Source organism: Gymnodraco acuticeps, unplaced genomic scaffold (assembly GCF_902827175.1).
Source record: "Gymnodraco acuticeps unplaced genomic scaffold, fGymAcu1.1, whole genome shotgun sequence".
Lineage (NCBI taxonomy): Eukaryota > Metazoa > Chordata > Actinopteri > Perciformes > Bathydraconidae > Gymnodraco > Gymnodraco acuticeps.
Window position 1 is genome coordinate 695,409 of NW_022990341.1, and position 22,432 is coordinate 717,840.

At 40.7% G+C, this 22,432-nt stretch overlaps 1 protein-coding gene across 1 annotated transcript in view; it reads left to right on the plus strand.

Annotated features, from left to right (window-relative positions):
- tle2b (TLE family member 2, transcriptional corepressor b) overlaps positions 1 to 22,432 on the plus strand; it is a 101,195-nt gene that overhangs the window by 32,915 nt on the left and 45,848 nt on the right. The window contains 1 exon segment of the mRNA XM_034223522.1: positions 7,801 to 7,845. Within this exon segment, the coding sequence (XP_034079413.1) occupies positions 7,801 to 7,845 (45 nt within the window).

The window sequence follows — 22,432 nt, forward strand, 5'->3', positions numbered from 1 at the left end:
ATGATCCCTATGACAGTTTTATATTTGCACTAATATTTAAGAAGTAGAGTTTGTGTCCACTGGTAGAGATTGTGCAACATGGTTTCTAGCTTATCGATATGACACATAAGGCAACCTCATTTGGGGGAAAATTGAGAAAGAGGATGACGTTATACAATCAGGAATAGGAACAACTCTAGTTATATTATAACCTGTCATTTGAACATTATTTTGCCAGCTTTTTTTTTTTTGTCAAACTTGTACTCACAAGTAAAGTGTGTGTTTTTTATACAGCGTTATGTTGTCTCGATTGAAGTCGGGCTGGCATTTATTTGCACTGAAGTGAAATGATCGTTCCCCAAAACCTAAAACCTTCCTTTTTGAAAGATTACATTTTACTGTTTAATTAAAATCTTTTGTTATGTGATGCAACAAAAAAAATACTCCAATGTAATGAAGTACGATAAATATTAATGAAATGTACAGAACAATCAGTATTTTTTTATTTATACTTAAAGGTAGGGTAGGTAAGAATGGAGAAACCAGCTCGAGTGCGCTAGAATTTGAAGTATGCAGCCGAAAAAAATCTGCCCCTTCCTTCAGACTTCCTTACAGAGCCCCTCCTCCAACACACACGAACGCGCACATGACCAATGAGGGCACGAGATAAGTTTGTGCACAGATGGAAGGCTGACAGGCAGGTAGGCCATCCAGTTACTTTAGCCGGGCCGGCTCAGATGATTGGTCGTGCTTTTTACAGCGCCACGGCTTCCACAGATGACATTTATTTATGTATTTATTGTCAAAGCATTTAATGTATTCATTGCTATCGGGATGTTAACAGCATTCCATGGAATATAACAAAAAGTGTTTCTGAAGTGAATTACCTACCCCACCTTTAACTGGATTTAAAATGAACACTGCGATGTTAGATTTTGGCCACCACTAGTAAGAAGCATTTTATCGTTGAAGGTGAAGTACATTTGAACTACTTTATATATTGTTGAATCCTACTGTATACATACAAATGTTTCTTTGAGCATCATCCCTATGGTTTACTTCATACCTTTCCATAATGTCAGCATGCAGCGCTCATGTTGAGGACGGCTGCTGAAGTGAGATTTGTAGTGACACACGCAAGATTGTATTCAACTACCAGGGCCATGGTGGTATCACTCAGCTGTCGGTGGAGTGGTAAACAAGGCGAGATACTAAATGAAAAGAGGATGTTAGAGAGGGGAAAAGAGAAATGGAGAGAGAGTTGGAGAAGCTGATGGGTGAGAAGGAGGGAGAGTTAATAAGGAGAGACAGACAGGAATTTAGTTAAAAAGACGTGGGGGGGGGGAGGTGATGTTTTATGATGGAGAGTTGACGAGAGATGGAGGGAGAACAAAGAGATATGTCACATATCTTTCATGTTGAGAGGGCTGGAGTAGCGGCAGACATGGAAACCCAAAGACAGAGCTAGCTTAAGTATGTTGTGTGTGTGTCATTCAAAGCACGTATGTTTGTGATGTCAGGTGTGTGAAGTATGTGTGTGAAAGAGATTCCAAGCTTGGAATGCATTTTTTAAGCATGTGTCAGTGAGAGAAATAGAAAGAAGGGAGAGTAAAATACACAGTGGAGGTGAGAGGGAGGAGAACATATAGATAAAGCACTTCGACAAGGACAAGAGAGGCAAATATACAAAGCAAGCATGCCAAGTAGAGAGAGAGAGAGAGAGAGAGAGAGAGAGAGACAGCATGAAATAGAGAAGGAACATAAAAGAGAAAGATGATTGATAGAAATGGCTAAGAGATGAAAGAATGAGAACAGACACGGTGTAAAGGACAGAGGAAAATGATCCTGCAGATACATAAAAACAAGGAGAGATAAAAGAGGAAGGGTGAGAGTAATGGGGAGAAGGCAAAAACAAGGTAGAAAAAAGATTTTTGCAAGAAAATTCAAGGGGGAGAGCACATTAGGCTGCTGCAGTCGATGTTACACCGTGTTCAGGATTTAACTTTCCCCTCACCTACTGAACACACACACACACACACACACACAGAGCCGGTCCGACCCATTAAGCGACATAGGCGGCCGCTTAGGGCCCCGCAGCCACTAAGGGCCCCCTAGCAAAAAAAAAGAATCTCAGTTTAATTAATTTTGTTAATATGCCTAGATTGCCTACTCTCAAAGTCATGTATTATATTATTGAGTCAATAATAAAATACATTAACCGTGCTTCACCTGAACCTCATCATGACACTAGAGAGGACGGCAGGATTGTAATTTCCCGTGTTCAGTGAATGCAACAGAGGCAAGACACCAGACCAACCTGAGAGTTGAATGGAAATAAACATCTGTCTTATTGGCTGACAGGTACCTATCCTGTGAGCTGTGACAATGTTTAAAATAACCTGTCAGCCGGACTCAGAGTTTTTGAAGATGGACATAAGAACATTTTTTCTTAAAAAAGACGAAAATTCTCAAGTGGTGGCTCACACAACAACCCAGGTAAACAAGGTGTGTAAATGTCAGTAAACTTCCAAGTTATGTGAACATGTAAGCAAAGCATAAATTACAGCTACGTTGACGTTACTTTGAATCGCGGGGGTAAGCTAAACCGTTAGCAAGTAGCTATAGCTAGCCAGATATATTAAATAAACACTTTGTCATACAATCTAAATGTAATGTTTTTTAGCGTTACCTGGTGATTTCAAAGAAAGTTTTCTGGGAAATGTTGACTTACTGTTCGACATGAAGCTAGAAGCGACCTTACAGTACACAGTTGATCCTGAGTCCTGTCAGTTAAAGTGTTTCATAGTTAGCTTAGCCAAGCATCAACCTAGCACTGAAATATATGGATGTTATGTGACAGTATTTCTGAGAAAAAGTCAGCTGAAATGGTGGCATAGTTGCCACTGCTTTACGTGTCGACAGCATGTTTGAAAGTATTTGCAGCAGTAAATGTGGCTGTTTGGCCACTGACGTTGCCATAACAACACCTGAATTCAAATGTGCAACCTCTTTTTGTGACAGATTTTTGCAAGAAATTATAATTCTTCTGAATGATATTCCTATTGACAGCTAGTTTCTATGTGAACATTATGAGATGGACAGCCAGAGAGAATAAATGAAAAACAGTTATGAAATACTATATGACAAAACAAGAATACAGTTTAAGTGATTTGTAAAATATCCATAAAGAAAAATCTGCTTACAGTTCTGTTTCATATGGGTGTTGAGAGAGGTATCCATAGATCTCTTAATTTTGATCTCAAAGTGCACCAGAGTGATGCTTTTAACTTAAATATTTAAAAAAAAAATCTTCCCGGGGGAACATGCCCCCGGACCCCCCTAGAGAGGGTGAGGACCCCCCTAGATGAGGTTAGGTCCACGGTGTTTACATGCTTATTTATACAATATGTGTGCTTATGCTAACATAAGACAAAAGTTGGTTCTGTGTTGTGTGTAGTGAGAACGCGCTAGAGTGAGGGGGGCCCCCAAGCCAAAGCTCGCTTTGGGCCCCCAAAAGTCTAGGGCCGGCCCTGCACACATACACGCACACACAACAAATGTTTAATGAACAATATTAGATTTATATTCTTGATTTCATGGGCTATTTGGGATTTATATGTACTTATTATATACAGTGTTTGCCTTACTGTCTCACAGAAAGAATGTTTTATTTACCTATTTAATGTGCACTGGTTTTATTTCCTATTAGTATGAGAGTCTCTTAGCTGTGTTTGGTTGTCATTTCCTAGTGTCTCTTATCTCCTTTGCTGCACACACACAATCTCTTTTGGCTGAAAAAGCATATCGCATTCATCTGAGTTTCATTTATTAATTTTAAAGTGGGAATCGAACCTAAGAAGGACCCTCTGTTCTCTGGAGTCGGGCCATAGTGCCAAAACAAAAGGGAGAACCCTGCTGCTTGTTCAAGTGACATCGAGTCAGGGAAATAAAGTGTGTTTGAAAACTCTACGGACACAATATATAGAGTGGAGTGGCAGACTGGTGACAGGGAGAGGGGCACATCCTTCAGCTTGAATTGAACACTGGATGTTGCGGTTTGGTGTCATTTGGCCACCAAGGCACTGCAACTGAAATATTTTTAATGCGAAGCTGGCCAGGGCAACACCACGTCTTATTCGCCTCCTCCGAGGAAAGACATTGTTCTCATGCTCTGACAGTCGACAGGGAGGTTTGGGCATTGCCACTGAAACAGAAGCATATGTCTGAGCATGTCACAGCCTCAGGGGAAACAACACATGGAACCGTAGCAAAAATATCTGCCTCTTTTTACTGTTATAGTTCTCTCCACTATATTCTGAGTCAATTCTTCCTCTTCTACAGAATGATCATTTTTTATGATTACTCTGCACTTATAAGATTGTCTTTCATTGTAATCACATAGTATATAGTTATGCGTGTGAATTTTGTTTATAACATTACATAGTGTATTAAAGAGGACATTAAAGTGTCTCTACTGTGACATGTCTCCATGCTTTAATGTTCAAAAAGCTCTTTATTGTTCTCATACTGTCTGTGCTGCAGCACCTCTTTTCACCCTCTGTCTGAAACCAAAGCCCAGTCTGCTCTGATTGGTTAGCTGACCGACTCTGTTGTGATTGGTCAACTGCTTAGAGATGTGACGTACAATGTGTTGGAGCGCTGGCCAATTGAAGCGCGAGTGTTACATCGTGATGTCACTATGTTCAAGAAGTAAACAAAGGGGTCAAATGGAGGCATTTCAGGCAGGGGGGGGGAGTGTGTGGGAGAGAAACTCTGTCTGAGGGAGGTTTGGGAATTTGACCTTTGCAGACCATTTACATGCACTAAAACCTATAACACACTACAGGAAAGGTAAAACCCCCAAAAGTAGAATGGGGCTCTTTTTAAGTATTTGTTTTTAAAGTATTTTTACGCATATAGTGTAAACCTTGCACTTTGTGATCTGGCAGTTCTGTACTCAATTAAGTTCATGAGAATAAAGTGAATTTGAATTTTATAGATTGGTACGTACAAGGATAGAGACTGACAAAGAGAGTAAAATGAGACAAAATGGAGAGAGAAAGAACATCTGACAGCCAGAAAAAGAAGAAGGGGAAAAACTAGGGGGGCGGGGGGGGTGATGGGAAAGAGGACCTGACAGCCTCTGAAAGATAGAGAGGAGAGAGAGGAAGGGACTGAATGAGGTGAGGAATAAATGGAGAGAAGAAGAGAGGAGAGCGATGAAGTGAAAATGAGCAGGAGAATACAGAGAGAAAGAGAGAGTGGAGTCTCGCGCTCATCAGTCAGAGCTGCTCATCCGGCGGCGGCTGCTGCCTTTGTCACGGTGACGGATCCTCGCTGTCTGCACGACGCTCGCCACCAACACCATTACAGCACATTACTGATGTACACACACACAGAAACACACACAGCGGAGCGGGAACAACACATTTAACAAGTGCACACACACGTGTAGAGGTGGTAGCACAACGAGACATTTAGCAAACACACATACAGGGGTGTTTGGTGTGAAATATACACACAGAGATACACAAATCTAAATAGATAAATAAATAGATATGTTGTGCTATTGATCCTACTCTATGTTCTGCAAACGTTATCTGGATTAGAACATGATATCTCAGGAACGCCTGGAGTATTGTTCTTCAAATTTTTATCAAACATCCACTTGGACTCCAGGATCGGCTGCCATTTTTGCTTAAAAAGCACCTCAATACTTACGCTTAAAGGTAGAGTTTCACTGCCTTCTCTCGTTAAATGTTCAGGCTAGAGCTGAACGATTAATCGATTTTAAATCAAAATCGCGATTTTAAATGACGCAATTATCAAATCGCAAAGCCTGCGTTGTTTTTTTTGCTTGTGTGTCAGTCATCCACACCAATCAGAAGTGCTGTGCTCCACATAGTCTTTGTTAACCAATCAGAAGTGGCCCATGATAGAAGGTGATAGACAGATTGATCCAATCACCTGCCAAGTATTTCTGAAAGTGCCTGCCCTTTCCAAATGGCTTCCAAAGGAGCTTTAGATGGTTTGGTGAAACAAACCATCTGGGTCAGGTTAGTAATGCTCCATCACATGTTTCTATGACAGGGTGACTCTTAAACTGAAGCTTGACTTTAAAGCAACCCAACGGAAGTTTCATGTAACTTTAGTTCTTTCACTCGTAGCTCGGGCTGCGGGGGTGCTAGAGACGGGAGCACGTTGATACGACCTTCCTAGCCGGAGATATGGCCGCATTTTACAATAAACTTCCGTTGGGTCGCTTAAAAACAAATATCGCAATTCGAATCGCAATCTCTGTCAGAAAAATCGCAATTAGATTATTTCCCCAAATCGTGCAGCCCTAGTTCAGGACTGTTTCACCTCTGACAGAAAAATGATTTGTTGCATCTTTAACCACACAGAGCAGTGAAGTCAGGACACCTGTACATCGGTGCTGCGAGACGAAAAGTAAACAAAAGCAGCAGAAATTTAACTTATTAAATTGATAAGTCTCAATAGCAACATCTGATCACAGGTGTTTGCATTAACACCTGGTCCTTCTTATAACCATTTTTCTAGATTAGTTAGTTTTCAATTTTGCACATTATGAATCTGTGTCCCGATGCCTGGGCTTTGGATATCCGCCGATAGCAGTGTTTAATTAAATCATTGTCTTATGTGTAAGGCAACATAAACATTGCTTTCCTAACTTTGTAAACATCTTTCAAAATATGAGCTCAAAGTAACAAATTAACTGGACTGTTTTTTATTACAACAGATCCAGATATTAGAGTCTCTATCAGACAGATGTCAGTATTGGTTTTGGGGCATCTGTAGGTTTTGCTGTATGGATCTTTTCTTTGCTGATGGATGTGTTGTCTTACCTGTGAGTCTGGGTGACATGGAAGCAGGATAAGGCTGAATCAAATGGCCTTTAAACTTATTGGGTGATTATTTTACTGAAGCATCCATTTATTGTTTTTAATACAATAATGACGGGATAACTGGAATTTGCACTCTTGGTCAAATTGGCTGTAAATAGATCCGGGTTTCTTTTCACAGTACTTGAAATATCTGTCAGCATTATGTTCACTGTATTTACATCTGGATGTCATTACATTGTGGGTCAGACCACCTCAAGATGTTGAGGGGCCTGAAAAATGGTAGACTCATACTATAGACACACACACACACACACACACACACACACACACACTATCACACACACACTATCACACACAACTCATATGTGAACTCAGCAAGCATTCACTGAGTCTAATTATTCTGATAAGCACTGCACATGAGTTTTTCACACACACACACACACACCACACACACACACACACACACACACACACACACACACGCACACACACACACACACACACACCCACACACACACACACACACACACACACACACGCACATGCACATACACACACACACACACACACACACACACGCACACGCACACACGTGCACACACACACACACACACACACACATGCTCATTTGGCAGCAGTGCAAGAACAAAAACCTGCAGAGACAGTAATCGCACAAAACTGACACAGAGACATAAATACCTCATTATCTATACATAGACACACACAAATGTGTTTTTACTTTCGACACACACACACACACTTTCTTTCCCTCTCTCTCTGTCTTCGATCTTCTCACTCTCTTTTCTTGCTTTCATCAAATCCACGCTGACAAAAAGCAGCACATGCAGCTACACTAAGCAACAGCTGTTTAATGGCAGATATAGTGTAAGACTGAGTGTTAACGTGCGCTGTGTATAAAAGCTAACGAAGCTCTGTCATCTCTTTGTCTCCACAGTACTACGAGATGTCCTACGGTCTCAACATCGAGATGCACAAACAGGTAAGAGAGAACGTTTTTGGGAGTTTTTCTCAGTCTTCACTCACTGCTTGTTGTGAGTTTGTGCGTCTCACTTTCTGCGTAGAAGCTGAATTTTTTGAGTAGGCGTTATGAAGTGACTGTTATTTTACCCACACAAACATTGTTTGCCAGTGTGTCATTTTGTGTGGGTGGCTTTTTTACTATATTTTCGTGAACCTGTCCTCGTTATTATTTTGTGTTAGGACTTAACGGCCTCCATAAATGTAAAAAAGGTGGACAAATGAATGGCAAACATGTACCATAGTAGGGGTAAACGGAAAAAAACCTGTATATTTCCACAAAAACTACACAATAAGTCATGTCTTTTGGAGTTTAGATTGTTATTGTTTCTTAGTGCTTTCTTTATTCTTACAATTCTGTGTATTAAGGATGAGTCGGGAAAACGTAGAGACTCATCTTTGTAACTAAAGTAACTTAGCACCAAGAGTTTTTTCTCTCTTTTACTTGTTTAATAATGATTCAGCAACAAGTGGTTTCAACACTGATTTCTGAATGACTGATTTTATTAGGTTTTGTAGGGGGTCACTGCAAACCCGTCGTTTACCTCTTCGTGTCTCTCTCTTTTTACTATATTTATTTGTTTGCCTGTCCTTGTTTGTCTACCCTCCCTCATACTGTAAAGCGTCTTTGAGTTGTGAAAAGCGCTATATAAATAAAATGTATTATTATCTTTTATACAGAGGCATGAAGCAGCAGAGTGCGCTTCCTGTACAGTAATGATATTGTGAGGACAGCGTTTCACTCGGCTATTTTGAAACTAATAAGTGCTAGCGGCTGATGTGAGACTTTGGGTATTCATTTACTACTAAGATGGCTTTTAAAGACAGAAACATTAGCAATGGAAAATGTGTGTTTGACAGAATTAGTGGCAAAGACAACTGTAATTTCAACTTTATCTAAAGACTCTGATGTATTTAGAGCAGAGTTGTTCTCTTGCGTTATGCTAAATGGTAAATGGCCTGTATTAACTGCAGAGGCTTCGATCAGACGCACAACCTATCAATTGAGTCCAAACTAAGCTCACAGCAAGTTTTATGTCATACAATTGTTCTGGTTTCTCAGTGTATTCTTGGCTAAATTAAGCAGGCTCTTAAATTCCCCTGTAAACAAAACATGTAATTTGAATATGTACATGGCTCACAGTAACTATAGGCTTGACAAGTGTGTCGACAGACTTGAGGTGAAGTGACACTAGATTGTGACTTCGCTTTTATCTACAGCAGCGTTTTGGTGGGTGGTCCTCACCAGGGGGGCTTCAAACAGCCCAAGGGGAGGCTCAGAAAATGGAAGTAAAACCAAACATTGATGACATTAGATATGAAGAAAATATCATATAGAAAAGCCTAAGATACGTGTGTTAACAAAACTGCATAATTGCAAGGTTGCAGTTAAAACAGTTTTTAACTAAGTGAATTTAAACAACTCAAAAATGCAAAAAAACCTACTTGTTAATGTTATTTAATCCAATATAAAGAAGCTTTTAGTTAAATTACATAGCTCAGATACAGTTGTTTGGAGGTTTTGACCACTTTCCAACAGTCAGAAACCCATTAATCCTGAGGAAAAAGACTGTTTAATATATAAGTCTAAAGTTATGTTAAACAGGCAATTTTGGCACATTTGTTTGAGGGGTCAAATATCATAATCATGTTCCCAAAGCCATCCAGGAATTGATAAGCAAGTGGACTTAAGGAGCACCTTTTCCAAAGCTTTGGGTCAAACCCAGATTCAAAGCAAAAGAAAGTGTTTTTTCTTAACAATGTAAAGCCCAAATCCCCGGTATAAAGAGATAGAACAAGGTCAGTGTGATTATTATTATTACCCTTCATCCTCAAAGTGATCCGGTATTCTTGAGAGAAGAAGACGTGTGTGTGATGAGCAGCGTGTGCTCTCAGGAGTCGCTGAAAGCTTGTCAGTTTTCACACCACTTGCTGCTAATTTGCTGTCTGGATCATCACGCTGCAGAAAAAAGGGAGACAGTCAAATTGCAGACATGCAGATAAATGTCCAGACAGACAGAAAGACAGACAGATGGATGGCAGACATGAGATCTGTTCTGCTGTGTTCGTGTCAGATCCATGCAGATAGGCAGAGTCATTACCCAGCTGAATGGCGTCTTCCTTTAAGGTGACTGTCTGCGTCTCCCCCTCTCTTAATCTGTCTTACTGTCATGCTAACTCTGCGGTGGATTCAGGCACTGTTAAAAAAGACAAGAGGGGATTTATTTTTTCCACATTTTACAAAGAACTCCCAGCATGCCCAGCGTAATGCATTTAGAAAAGCAGCTCATTGTTTGAACTGTTCTCTAAAAACGCCCTCAAATGAAAGCCTCCGCACTTTAAACTCATAATCATTTTGTCATTTTATGATCAAGGGAATTATAGCATAGAGACATCAAACAGTGGGTTTCTGTCCAAATACGTGTAGTGCAGTGTACATACTTAGTCCTGACTACAGTACTGACTGATCAAGCATTGAAGTAAAGCATGATGCAAGATGACACTAACATGAAATGGCAAGACATGTTTGTGTAGAAGGTTTACCTTGACTCATATATACATACATTTGATAAGGTGTTCTTTGGATAAGGATATAAGTAGACACACACATTTCAAGACATTAGGGCTGAACGATTAATCGATTTTAAATGGAAATCGCGATTTGAAATGATGCGATTATCAAATCGCAAAGCCTGCGATTTTTTTAACAATTTATTTATTTTTCTTCTTGTGTGTCAGTCATCCACACCAATCAGAAGTGCTGTGCTCCACATGTACCAGCCATTGTTAATCAATCAGAAGTGGCCCATGATAGAAGGTATAGACAGATTGATCCAATTACCTGCCAAGTATTTTTGAAAGTGCCTGCCCTTTCCAAATGGCTTCCAAAGGAGCTTTCCTAGATGGTTTCTGGGTCAGGTTAGTAATGCTCCATCACATGTTTCTATTACAGGGTGAATCTTAAACTGAAGCTTGACTTTAAAGTAACCCAACGGAAGTTTCATGTAAGTGTAGTTCTTTCACTCGTAGCTCGGGCTGCGGGGGTGCTAGAGACGGGAGTACGTTGATACGACCTTCCTAGCCGGAGTGATGGCCGCATTTTACAATAAACTTCCTTTGGGTCGCTTAAAAACAAATATCCCAATTCGAATCGCAATCGCAATATTTGTCAGAAAAATCACAATTCGATTTTTTCCCAAAATCGTGCAGCCCTACAAGACATCTCAAGATGCTGTTATAATAAAGCCATTTTCATTCTTTAAAAAGACAAGACCTTGGAGTTTTCTTAAGATAAAGTCGCACTGCATTGTTCTGCAAGAGGGTTTTATACGTAGATAATGATTCTTAAGTAAGTCCAATTCCTTTTCTTTCTGAACAGATTAAATTAAAGCTTCGCATTTCGTTGACCTACACCACCAAACAATAACGCAGAAAAGGTTACAAAAATGTACTAAAGGCATGTTATTTCTTTTTTAAAGAGAAGACCTTGGAGTTTTCTTGTGATTTGTGTTAGGTAAAGTGGCACTGCATTACTCTCCAAGAGGGTTTTATATGTCGATAATGATACTTCACTTCCTTTTCATATTATGTGACCCTACACCACCAAGCAATAATGCAGAGGAAGTTGAGCTTTAGTTACCAAAGTGTTACCCAACAGTGTAGACGTAGGAAGAGGCTGGAAACAAAGCCGGGCAGAGTTCGACTGTCAGCTCTTGTCACTGAAAAGCAGAAATGTTCTGGGGTGCTGGCTGCACCTCTGAGACATGGAGGGAAGAGGAGGAGGAGGAGGAGGAGGAGGAGGAGGAGAAGGAGGAGGAGGGGGATACGTTTGGAAGTTGACAGAGGGAGGCCAAGGAGGGATAGCGTGGAGAAAAAGAGGAACGAAAGAGGAGTAGAAGGGGTTTGTGGTGGAGGTGACAGAAGGAGATCAGGGCAGTGGGAGTAAAAAAGGAAATACATGAAGAAGAGGTTTGAGTCAGGAACTAGAGAACAAGGAGATGAGAAGAGCAGAATATAAAAAGGAAAAGTATGTTTGAGCAACGAGGAGAAAAACAGGATTGCTGGTAAAAAGGTTTAACAGGAGAGACGGTGAGGCAGGCAGTAAAAGAGAACTTACAGTATCATAGATAGAAAATGGAACAGAAGAGCGGAAATTGACAGAAATAGCATAGAAAGGAGACGAAGGTAGGACGAGAGTGTGATAGAATATAAAATGAGGGAACTGATATTAAAAAAAAGGACATCAAAAGGAGACGTGATGGGAAAAAGAGATACCAAGAGGAGTGGATGAGCACAGAAGGAGAGGTTGTAGAATAGCAGAGAGGAGGGGAAAGTGAAGGGGGTCGTTTTAGAAGTAAGATAATTAAAGAAAATGAGCACTTTGAAGATACTGTGAGGAAAAAACAAGTAGAGGAACAAGCTGAGAGAGTGCAAGGGAAATAAAAGTGAGAGATGGCGGGAAGAGCTAATGTTGGGAGAAGTGTGAGAGCAAGCATGAGAGGATGGAGATTAAGTGAACGCATGAAAGAGGAGAGGGTAAACAGGAAGCGTGGAGCCCGAAGAAGAGACGGATGAAGACCTCAGAGAACAGATGAGGGGTGGAAAATGAAAGCAAAGGAAAGTAACGCAGGGAGAAGGAAAGAAAGATGGATGAGGGCAGTGAAAGAAAAAAGGGGAGACGGAGAGAGACATCAAGGCAGGGAGGGGGAGGCTTTGAGCTGCAGTGAGAAATAATGAATCATGAATAGATTGAACAGAATCTGCTCTTATTTCCTCTCCTCCAGCTTCCTTCTAACATCCTGTCGAGATCACTGCCTCTCTTCCTCACGCTCGGTCATTATCAGTGGCAGGGCCATCTCATGTCCCGCCATTAATTGAGCTGTAACAGTCATCCCGTGCCTCCCTTTTAGCCTCTCTTTTTTCCTCCTCTCTCTCTCCTGATTCCCACCCCCTCTTTCACTATCTCGTTTCCTTTCCAATTTCCCTCCCTTCCTCCTCTTCTCTCTCATTTTCTTCCTCTTTCTCAGATGACTGTATCTGAAAGATAACATCTCCCCTCCCTCCTCGTTTTGAGCTGATACATGGAAACACACGCGCACACCATCACATTATCTCACTTCCATTATCATATCATATCATATAGATGTCTATATACGAGCTGTAGCCCCCCGAGGAGCAAGGAGGCTATAAGGACTGCTCTCATGTGGTTGCTCTATATTCATTGATATAGCACTTCTGGGGCCTGGGTAGTCATTGCCCGTATCCCCCGCTACGTGAAGACGCACAACATGTATATTCAGTGTCTTTGTAATTCATTCATGTACTGTGGGCTCGCAGTGGTTGGCCCAGCTTATATGATGATGGTGATGTGCTGGAAGGTGTGTGGTGAATGTTATAGGAGCAGGTTTTCTACTGACAGCTGATTCTAGCAGCAGGGTGTCATGATGATGGCGGGAGGCGAGGAAGAATCGAGGCTTTGTTCGAAGCAGCCCGAAGGCTTGGGAAAATGTGAAAACACGGAAGGCAGGAAGTGGATGAGATATGCTTTTCCTTCCATGAACAGATAACTTTAAAAGGACATTAAGCAAAACACAGAGCCCACAGAAACTCATTCATATCTGTGAGCAACATGCATTCTTTGTGCATTTCTTAAAGGTCCCCTATCATACTGTTTATCATCAATATATTATAGGTCTCAGATATATACAAAACATGTCTCTGAAGTGTTTGGCTCCAAACAACAAACAGATGCATCCCATAATCCCCTTTGTTTCAGCCCTCTTTCAAAAGTGCTGATTCTCTGTCTGTTACTTTAGATGAAAATAAGGAGCCCCTCCCCACGCCCCTCTGAGAGATATTTGGTTAGAAAGAACTCAATGGTGCTCTAGGAGGAGATTCAGGTGATAAGGTTGGTAAGGTACCTTGGTTGCTGATTGGCTAATGGTTACAAGCCAAAAAATCGTTATGACATCATAAAGTGGCCAAAATCTGATCAGCTCATTTTCAGACAGGTTTTTATAGAAATAGATCAGGACAAAAAGTGAAGAAATCGGTTGTTTTTCGAGCCTTCCCTCTAACCCAGGGGTGGGGAACCTGCGGCCCCCGGGCCGTATACGGCCTGCGAGATAATTTGGTACGGCCCTCGAGGTAATTTATAAACACAGGCAAAACATTAAAGAAATCTAGATCGCAAAAAAATTAAACAAGCGAGTACCTGTTTTTCCTGGCCAAGGTCAGGGTCCTTAAACACAACACGAGCCTAACGTGTCATCACGTGGTATATGTCTCGTCTGATAGGGGTGCAGTTCTGTCGGAGAGCACCAGAACGCCGCTCCGGCACTTCCAGAAATTGCATTACCGATAAGGAGCCGTACACATGCCGCAGTGTCTTTAGCTGAAAGCCCAGTGGCGATCTGTTCATCTGTCACACTGATCATACAGTCATAGGCGGCGCGTGAGGCTCAGGTTTGGGAAGGCTAAATAACTTTTTTTTACCTGATGAGGCGTCTATAGAAAAGACATCAACTCAGTGTGCGGAGTTTAAATCCCTCAAGTCATATTACAGGATAAAGGAAATACAGTTTAAACTGCCGTATGCAGAGAAGACGCCGACGTGTCGCACTTATCATTCATATTACATCATCAATCAGATCATCGATCATATAATATCTTATATTTCCTTATCTGAGTCAGCTTCTCCAGCCAGCCGTATCTGGCCGTGCAACACTTACAATGTCACATACTGTATGCAGCAGAAGTATTATTTTAAGCAACACATTATGTTGACGAAACACTCGAGTCAAATGTAATTAAAGTCAGATCCACTCGTGTCTTAGATGGGGCCGTGATATCAGAAAAGTATACGCTTTCAAACACTCGGTAGGCCTAGTTATTTTTTAACCAGTTGTTCTGTATTCACCTTGCAGGTGCAACTCTGTGGCTTGTATCCTGGATTATATGTTTAAATCATGGATGTTTAAAGCTCATATTTGTCTAATATTACTTTACTTTTCATTAATGAAGTATGACGCTGCGCTGTCAGTACACTTGTCCCTGTTTGTGATTGGTCAAATGTAGCTAACCCCGCCCCCGTGAACGCGCTCTCAGCTGGTGAGAGAAACCCTGGTTTGATTTACCGAGTTGATAACCAGCGTCGACCGCTTAGCGAGATCTCGTTTGTTAGTTTGTTGTTGTTAGTTAGTTTGCTACTCAAACATATCCAGGTTATGTTGAACTAGCTTCGTAGTACAGGGCACAGGTGGCGAGCAGCGCTAATGTCAAAGACACAGACATTATACATTATATTTTTATTGTACCAGGATGCAGTGACACAAATATTTGGGAAGGCTTAGCCTTCCCTAGCCTACAGCACCCGCCGCCCCTGCATACAGTCAATAACTTTGTTGTTATTAGCATCTGGTTAGCTAGCTATGCTAACGAATATAAGAAGCTTTTTCTCCAACCAGTGAGGTAAAGGCACATCTTTATATGGTCATTAGAGTTATCAAAAAATAAGAGAATAAAGTAAACAGGTATAAAATACTATATGACGGTAACAAAAAGTTGTTATTAATAAACAAGAATAAAGTTTGAAAGGAGAGTGATTTGTAAAATATCCATAAAGAAAAATAAATCTGCTTACAGTTCTGTTTCATATGGGTGTTGAGAGAGAGAGGTATCCATAGATCTCCTCATGTTGCTCTCAAAGTGCACCAGATTGATGCTTTTAACTTCGATATTTTAAAAAAAAAATCCCCCCCCCCCCACACTTAAATCATGTTCACATGGATAGGAAACTAAATACATTTGCACACATCTTGTGTCCATATCTTTCTGTTTTGGTGGTCATGCCACAACCGTGCACATGCATGCATGCGCGAGTCATGGTGAGATATCTGGATTCAGAGGTTGCTTTTTCTTTGCACAGCGTGAAAGAAAGGCCAAATGAATGGGCTGTGATTTTAGTATTTTTAAGCAGAGGTCAATAACTTGTATAAGGCCCTCGGAGGATGTTGTAAACATTGAAATGGCCCTTGAGAGGAAAAAGGTTCCCCACCCCTGCTCTAACCCAACCTCCTCTATAAGCATTTTCCACATTTTGTATTGCTTATTTCAAGGGAAACATTTTGTAAGATATCTAGGAACAATGTATGTGAGTGTTTTGATAGGTCTGAGGGCGGCATCTTATTCAGAGACACTCAGGAAGTTCGCTCCAGTCATGATGCAATGTTTTACTCGCAGGCGTTCTGAAACTACCTCAGCGCTGAAAATGACAACGTATATATTTCTTCTACATGGGAGGGAAATGTGTGTTTCGACATGCGCATATATTTTATACATCTTCCCAGTTTCAGAGGTGACTTGATGGGTGTTTTCAGCAGCAGGGTCCATTATTGCTTTGCTTGGATAGTGTCCTCCAGTAGACCCTGGGGGCCAAAAGGAAAAATACTGTGGCAGCATTTCAATAACAGTTAAGTGTCTCTTGACGACTGGGATGGGATCTGACAGTGCATCACGAGAAGATATGTTAAATGACTGGAAGAATATATGCTTATACTGCTACTGTGGGAACACCATACCCACTTCCTATCAGAAACACCATATATAAGTGTCTTTATTTAAAGGGACAGCAGTGCTTTCAAAATGGCTTCAGCTAATGTTGCATGCTTTTTTTATTCCTTAAATGTCACTACACATTATTTACTTATAAAAACTAAGTTGATTGTTCAAGAAGTATATTAATATTTGGGAAAGAAGCGATAAAGAGGAAGGTTTTCAGCCTTCATTTAAAATAAACATATGGTTGTTTCATTGGGATTATGCATGTACAATGTTTGCCGCTTTGAGGTGCATAAAAATGTCTCTCAGATTTATTTTGAAATCGATATCCCACAGAACAAAGCAGCTGCCTGTGTGAGTCGAGCCGTCTGAATGATATCCTGTGGATTTAAAGGTTGACATGCTTCAAACAAGTTGTGTTTTAACATAAGGTTAGACTTTGAGCGGTTGTGTGAGTAATTCATGTTTTCAGGATAAATTATAGGTGTTAAGAAACTGCTGGGAAGCTGAGATTTGTGCATATTGGTTTGGATTTAAGCAGCCGGTTCCTAGGCTACTGGGCAGCGAGGGTGCATAATTAGAGAGTATAGAGCAAGATCCTGGAGGGCTTGTGTGTTTGAACGCTGGGTCTCAGCTGAATTGTCAAAGACTGATATTTATAAAACAATGAAACAAAAGGGGTACTGGAGGTTGGAGGATATAAAAATAATCCTGTGCTGTAAAATGTCAGTGTGTCCTGATAGGTGACCTGTAGCTGGTTGCTTATTTTAGCTTTTAGGAGAATAATAGCGTGAGTTCTAATCTTAAAAAGCAACATTTAATCTAAGTTCCCCAAGTCTAGGTATTTTCTCTTTTTTTGCCAAGTGAATGTGTACATTTTGAAAGGCAGGTATTTTATATCTGCATCTAACACTGAGCCATCATGTTCTCCACAAGGACATTTTTCTTTAGTTTTTTTAGACCTCGGGATTAAGAGAAACAATATTACGATCTCTCTGTCTGTATCTCACACACAGAAGATTGACAATGAAGTTGACTTTAACTGAAACATTACATTACATGTTACGACACTTTTATCCAAAGCGACTTACATACTCAATACTGTGGACAATCCCCACAGGAGCAATTTGGGGTGAAGTGTCTTGCCCAGGGACACAACGACATGCTGACTGCAGTGGGGTTTGAACCTGTGACCCCCTGATCCAAACACCAAGGCTCTATCCACTGCGCCTCACGCCACACAAAACAATGTCCTTGTATCGGCTTCTGTCAAGTGGCCAAAATGAGTTGGAAAATATTGATATATCAGCTGAAATCCTACATAGTGCATCCATACTCTTGACTCATATTTTGAGTTGCCATTTCTGCTGTTGGAAACATTTCTAGTTTGCAATACGAGTGAATAGAACAAGGGTTAGATCAAATGTGTTGGATGCAAGAACACCTGCAGATCTAGCAACTACAAAATCAGATTTCTTGGTCAGTAAATCCTGCTCTCAGAAATGTATTGCTTGCATCGACCACATGCAAGGTGGCGTAATTTCCCTGGAAATAGTGCTTCTACCTACCAGCAGCTGTACAGTCACCTCGTATCACCTGTGTCCACATCTCAGAAACAGCTCTTCTTTATACCGCCTTATGAATGCCAGGCTCACACACTATAGACAGGATATTATAAAACCCAGTGTTAGCATATATATATAAGCTTAACATACTGTGTTAGAATGGTGGAGCGCGGTTCACAGAGCAGGCAGGATATTATGGGAAGCTGTGTTTGATAGTCAGGATGCTCGGCAGCCAGACTGTTTCCCCTGTGGACTCCCGAGGACAGATGAGCAGCTGCTGTCCTTCCTGCCTGCTCCCTCCTTTCATTTCACCACCACACATGTGAGGCTGCTGAGGGTGTGAGTTTGTGTGCTTTTGTGTGACAGAAAACTGTGAAAAGCTCTTTTTTATGTGGTATGTTACATACAGGGTTGGGAGGATAGGCTTCACCACTTTTGGGAATGGCCAATTTTGTCCCCGCCACTTAGCATGAGGATCCTTTGTTAACAATGTTCTGACAATAGCGTGCACGAAGATTTGTACACTTTCAGGAAGGTGTTTTGCACAATCTGGACTGTACTGGACTGGGTGTTTTTCTGGTCACCAAAGTGGTGCAATTTGGATCTGCTGTTTAATATTAGTAATAATTGAATAGAGGACAAAGCAATTGTTGCAGTAGTTGTAAAAAACAACAACTGGAAGTGTATGTCTTTTTTGCGTAGGGCGCTTAATGCGGTAGTGTTCTTTTAAATCTGAAAAAAGCCACCCCCCCCAATTTTTCCAACAAAGTGACGCCCAGGATTCGGAGGGTTACTTTAAAAATGTAATCCGTAACAACAACTTGTTGCATGTCAAAAAATGTGAGAATCAAATAGGAGGTACCACTTTACAATAAGACTAACCTTATAAAGGGTTTACGAATAGTTTGTAATTCATTTATTAATCAGGTTGTGAACACTTTATAAATCATTAATAAGCTTTTATAAGACACCAGATAAACAGGGCAACTGTGACCGGTTGCTTGCCAAATAGTGAGCCCACATTTATCTGTACTGCTAAGCCTTATTATAAATGGTAGTAACTCATTAATAAATGGGAATGTGTTTCACACTTTACAATAAGGCTCCCTTTTGGCAACTATACATGTTAGTACGTTGTAAATAAATGGTCGTAAAGAGATGCCAAGAAACATCAAGATGGATGGGGGGGGCAGTGTTTCCCCTAGGTTTACTGCTTTGGGGGGGTGCTGCCTGAGCGGGGGGGGGGGGGGGGAGGGCTGGCATTGGGATATATATTTTTTAAATCATCTGGAGCAGAGAGAAGAGCTGTGGATTATTGTTATTGATTATTGATTAATGCATCAGTGTTTCTTAGGGTCACAAACACTAAACTCACAACTTAAAATGAAAGCGTTTAGTTTATTTAATAAAAGAGCACATGTTCAATGTGAAAAGTGACAGTAAGGCAAGGCAAGGCAAGGCAAGTTTATTTATATAGCACTTTTCCACACAAGGCAATTCAAAGTGCTTTACAAAAAATGAAAGACATTAGCAGTATTGAAAGACATTAGCAGTATATTTTGAAATCTATTCTTTGACACACAGGAAGCCAGTGTAAAGACTTCAGAACAGGAGTGATGTGATCCACTTTTTTAGTGTTAGTGAGGACTCGAGCAGCGGCGTTCTGAATTAGCTGCAGCTTCCTAATAGATTTTTTAGTGAGACCTGTGAAGACACCATTGCAGTAGTCGAGTCTACTGAAGATAAAAGCATGGACAAGTTTTTCCAAATCCTGCTGTGACATTAGTCTTTTAATCCTAGATATATTCTTTAGGTGATAGTAGGCTGATTTAGTAATTGTTTTAATGTGACTGTTGAAACTCAGGTCAGAGTCCATGACTACACCTAGATTTCTGGCTTTATCTGTTGTTTTGAACATTGCAGATTGAAGCTCAGCACTAACTTTTATACGTTCTGACTTGGCTCCAAAAACCATTACCTCAGTTTTATCTTTGTTTAATTGGAGAAAGTTCTGACACATCCAGTCATTGATTTGTTCAATGCACTTACTCAGTGTTTGAATTAAGCAATCATACACGAGAGGCCGTTCTTGAAGGTCATTATTACTGCGGCAGGACCGAGGCGCTTTTTTTCCTTTAATAAGTGAAGTGTCCACCTATTGGATTAAAAAATAAATGTATTTAAAATAGAATAATTAAAGTAGCCTAACTATAAACCCTAAATACAAATAATTCACTATACATCTTTATTTATATAAGAAATCTGATTACTTATGTTAATGTTCTTTCTTTTTTTTTGTATCCTGATTACTTTATCTCGTTACATATATTTCGTTACTCCCCATGCCTGGTTATATATGTTGGCATGTTTATTTGGCTAAAAAAAAACGAGAAACAACACGAAGAAATAATCAGAGAAAATGAATAAAACAGAAACAGGGAACGAGGAAGATTAAGCAAGAGAAAGGAGACCACATGAGAGTGTGTGTGTGTGTTTGTGTTGGATACCCTCACCCTAATTAGCCCGAGCGGTCTGGCCTTTTTATGCATGTGTTAGTGCACATGTGAGGTGGAGTGTTTGGCTGGAGCTGTGACCTGGATCCTCATTTCATTTGGGAGGCAGGAGAGAGTGAAAGGGGAAGGGAGAGATGCCTTCATTCTCAACTCACAGCTCATAATAGGATTGTGCATCTCTCTCTTTCCCCTTTTGCTTTCCCAACTCGCTCTTTCCATCACCTCTACCTCATTCCCCCCCCCGTTGCTAACCCCACCGCCCAGTCAGTTGATAATCCTACGGTTGTGGTTTGAGATTTTTTCAAGCTGGTTTTATTTAAAGGGCTGGATTAGAGTGAAACTGAATATGTGGGTCAACTAGAACAGGCTTTAGGGAGGTCACATTACTTTTCATGTGTGTGTGTTTATGGTATGTGTTTCTCTGATCTGTGGTGGATGCAAGTCCCTCTTTGCACATGTTGTAGCATCTGTGGCTGTGTGTGTGTGTGTGTGTGTGTGTGTGTGTGTGTGTGTGTGTGTGTGTGTGTGTGTGTGTGTATGTGTGTGTGTGTGCGTGTGTGTGTGTGTGTGTGTGTGTGAGTGTGTGTGTGTGTGCAGCTTTGATGTCCCTCCCTCTCACAATGTGTGTGTAGGCCTGTGCATACATGTGTAACAGAGCTCATTTGTGAATAATGAGGCATGGAGAGAGAAAGAGCGGGAATAGAGTGTGAAATAACCCTTTAGGAGTGATGGAAAGAAGTTGAGAGGAGGAAAAGCTGTGAAGAAGAAAAAGGGGAAGAGAAGATGAGAGAGAAAACGAGTGATTAGATTCCCAGGGAGCTATCCTTTTAGCGTAATGGCTTTGTCACTCGCAGTGGAGCTCCACAGACTGTATTGGCTTATCTGTGTGTGTGTGTGTGTGTGTGTGTGTGTGTGTGTGTGTGTGTGTTTGTGTGTACATTGATGTGATAGCGCCTGAATGTGTTACCATGTTCTGTGATCAGTGTTTGAATTGGGAATAAGGCAGCTGCACAGAATGTGGCTTTTCATCCCATATGAATGCTGTACATCGCCTCCCGTGTGAAATGTCTTCTTTTTTTTTTAAGGCATGCATACATTCATAAGAAACATATGTTCTAGTAGACGTACATAATGTAATACAATCATTGAAAGCTGGATGTTCAAAGTGTAATATATGGTTTAAGGATTAAGCTTTTCTAACAGCATGCCTCTAACAATAAAAGCGTCAGTCAGTCCACTTTGGTCCAGACTGAAATATCTGAACTTCAATTGGATTAGTTGCCATATTGTTTTGTACAGGTATCTATGGTTCTCATAACATAATTCCCACGAACCTTCCTCTCCAATATCTCAACATCTTCACAATATATCAGCACAACATCTCAGACAGGTTTCCACAAGATGTTTGAACACAAAGCCTTCTAATAAATCTGATGCCGTCCTGACTTTTCCTCTTGCATTGTCTTTGCAATTCAGGTTAAAGCATCACTCGACATTCTTACAGAACTCCTAGCATGGCTGTCGAGTCAACTTTTCTAATGTTTTAGTCCTGTAACTGTACACTAATACATCTTAGCCAATTAGCCTGATAAGACTTGTTGCAAATATTATAATATTTATATCATATAAACTGCCACTATAGGCAAGGCCATAACTGTACCCTTGGTCTGATTTGCCAGAGGGAGTTTCTCTCCCACACACTCCCCCCCCCTGCCTGATGACTTAGACATACTTTATTGTCATTTCAACAAGACACAGAGTGTACTATTACAACGAAATTTCGTTGTACTGGCTTACAGGAACAGGACAATATAAAAACTTGCTAAAATTGTACATATAAATAAATAATAGTGACGTGGTGCTGATAAAGTTAAAGATAAAGTGTGTGTTTAAAATAATACTATCATATAGT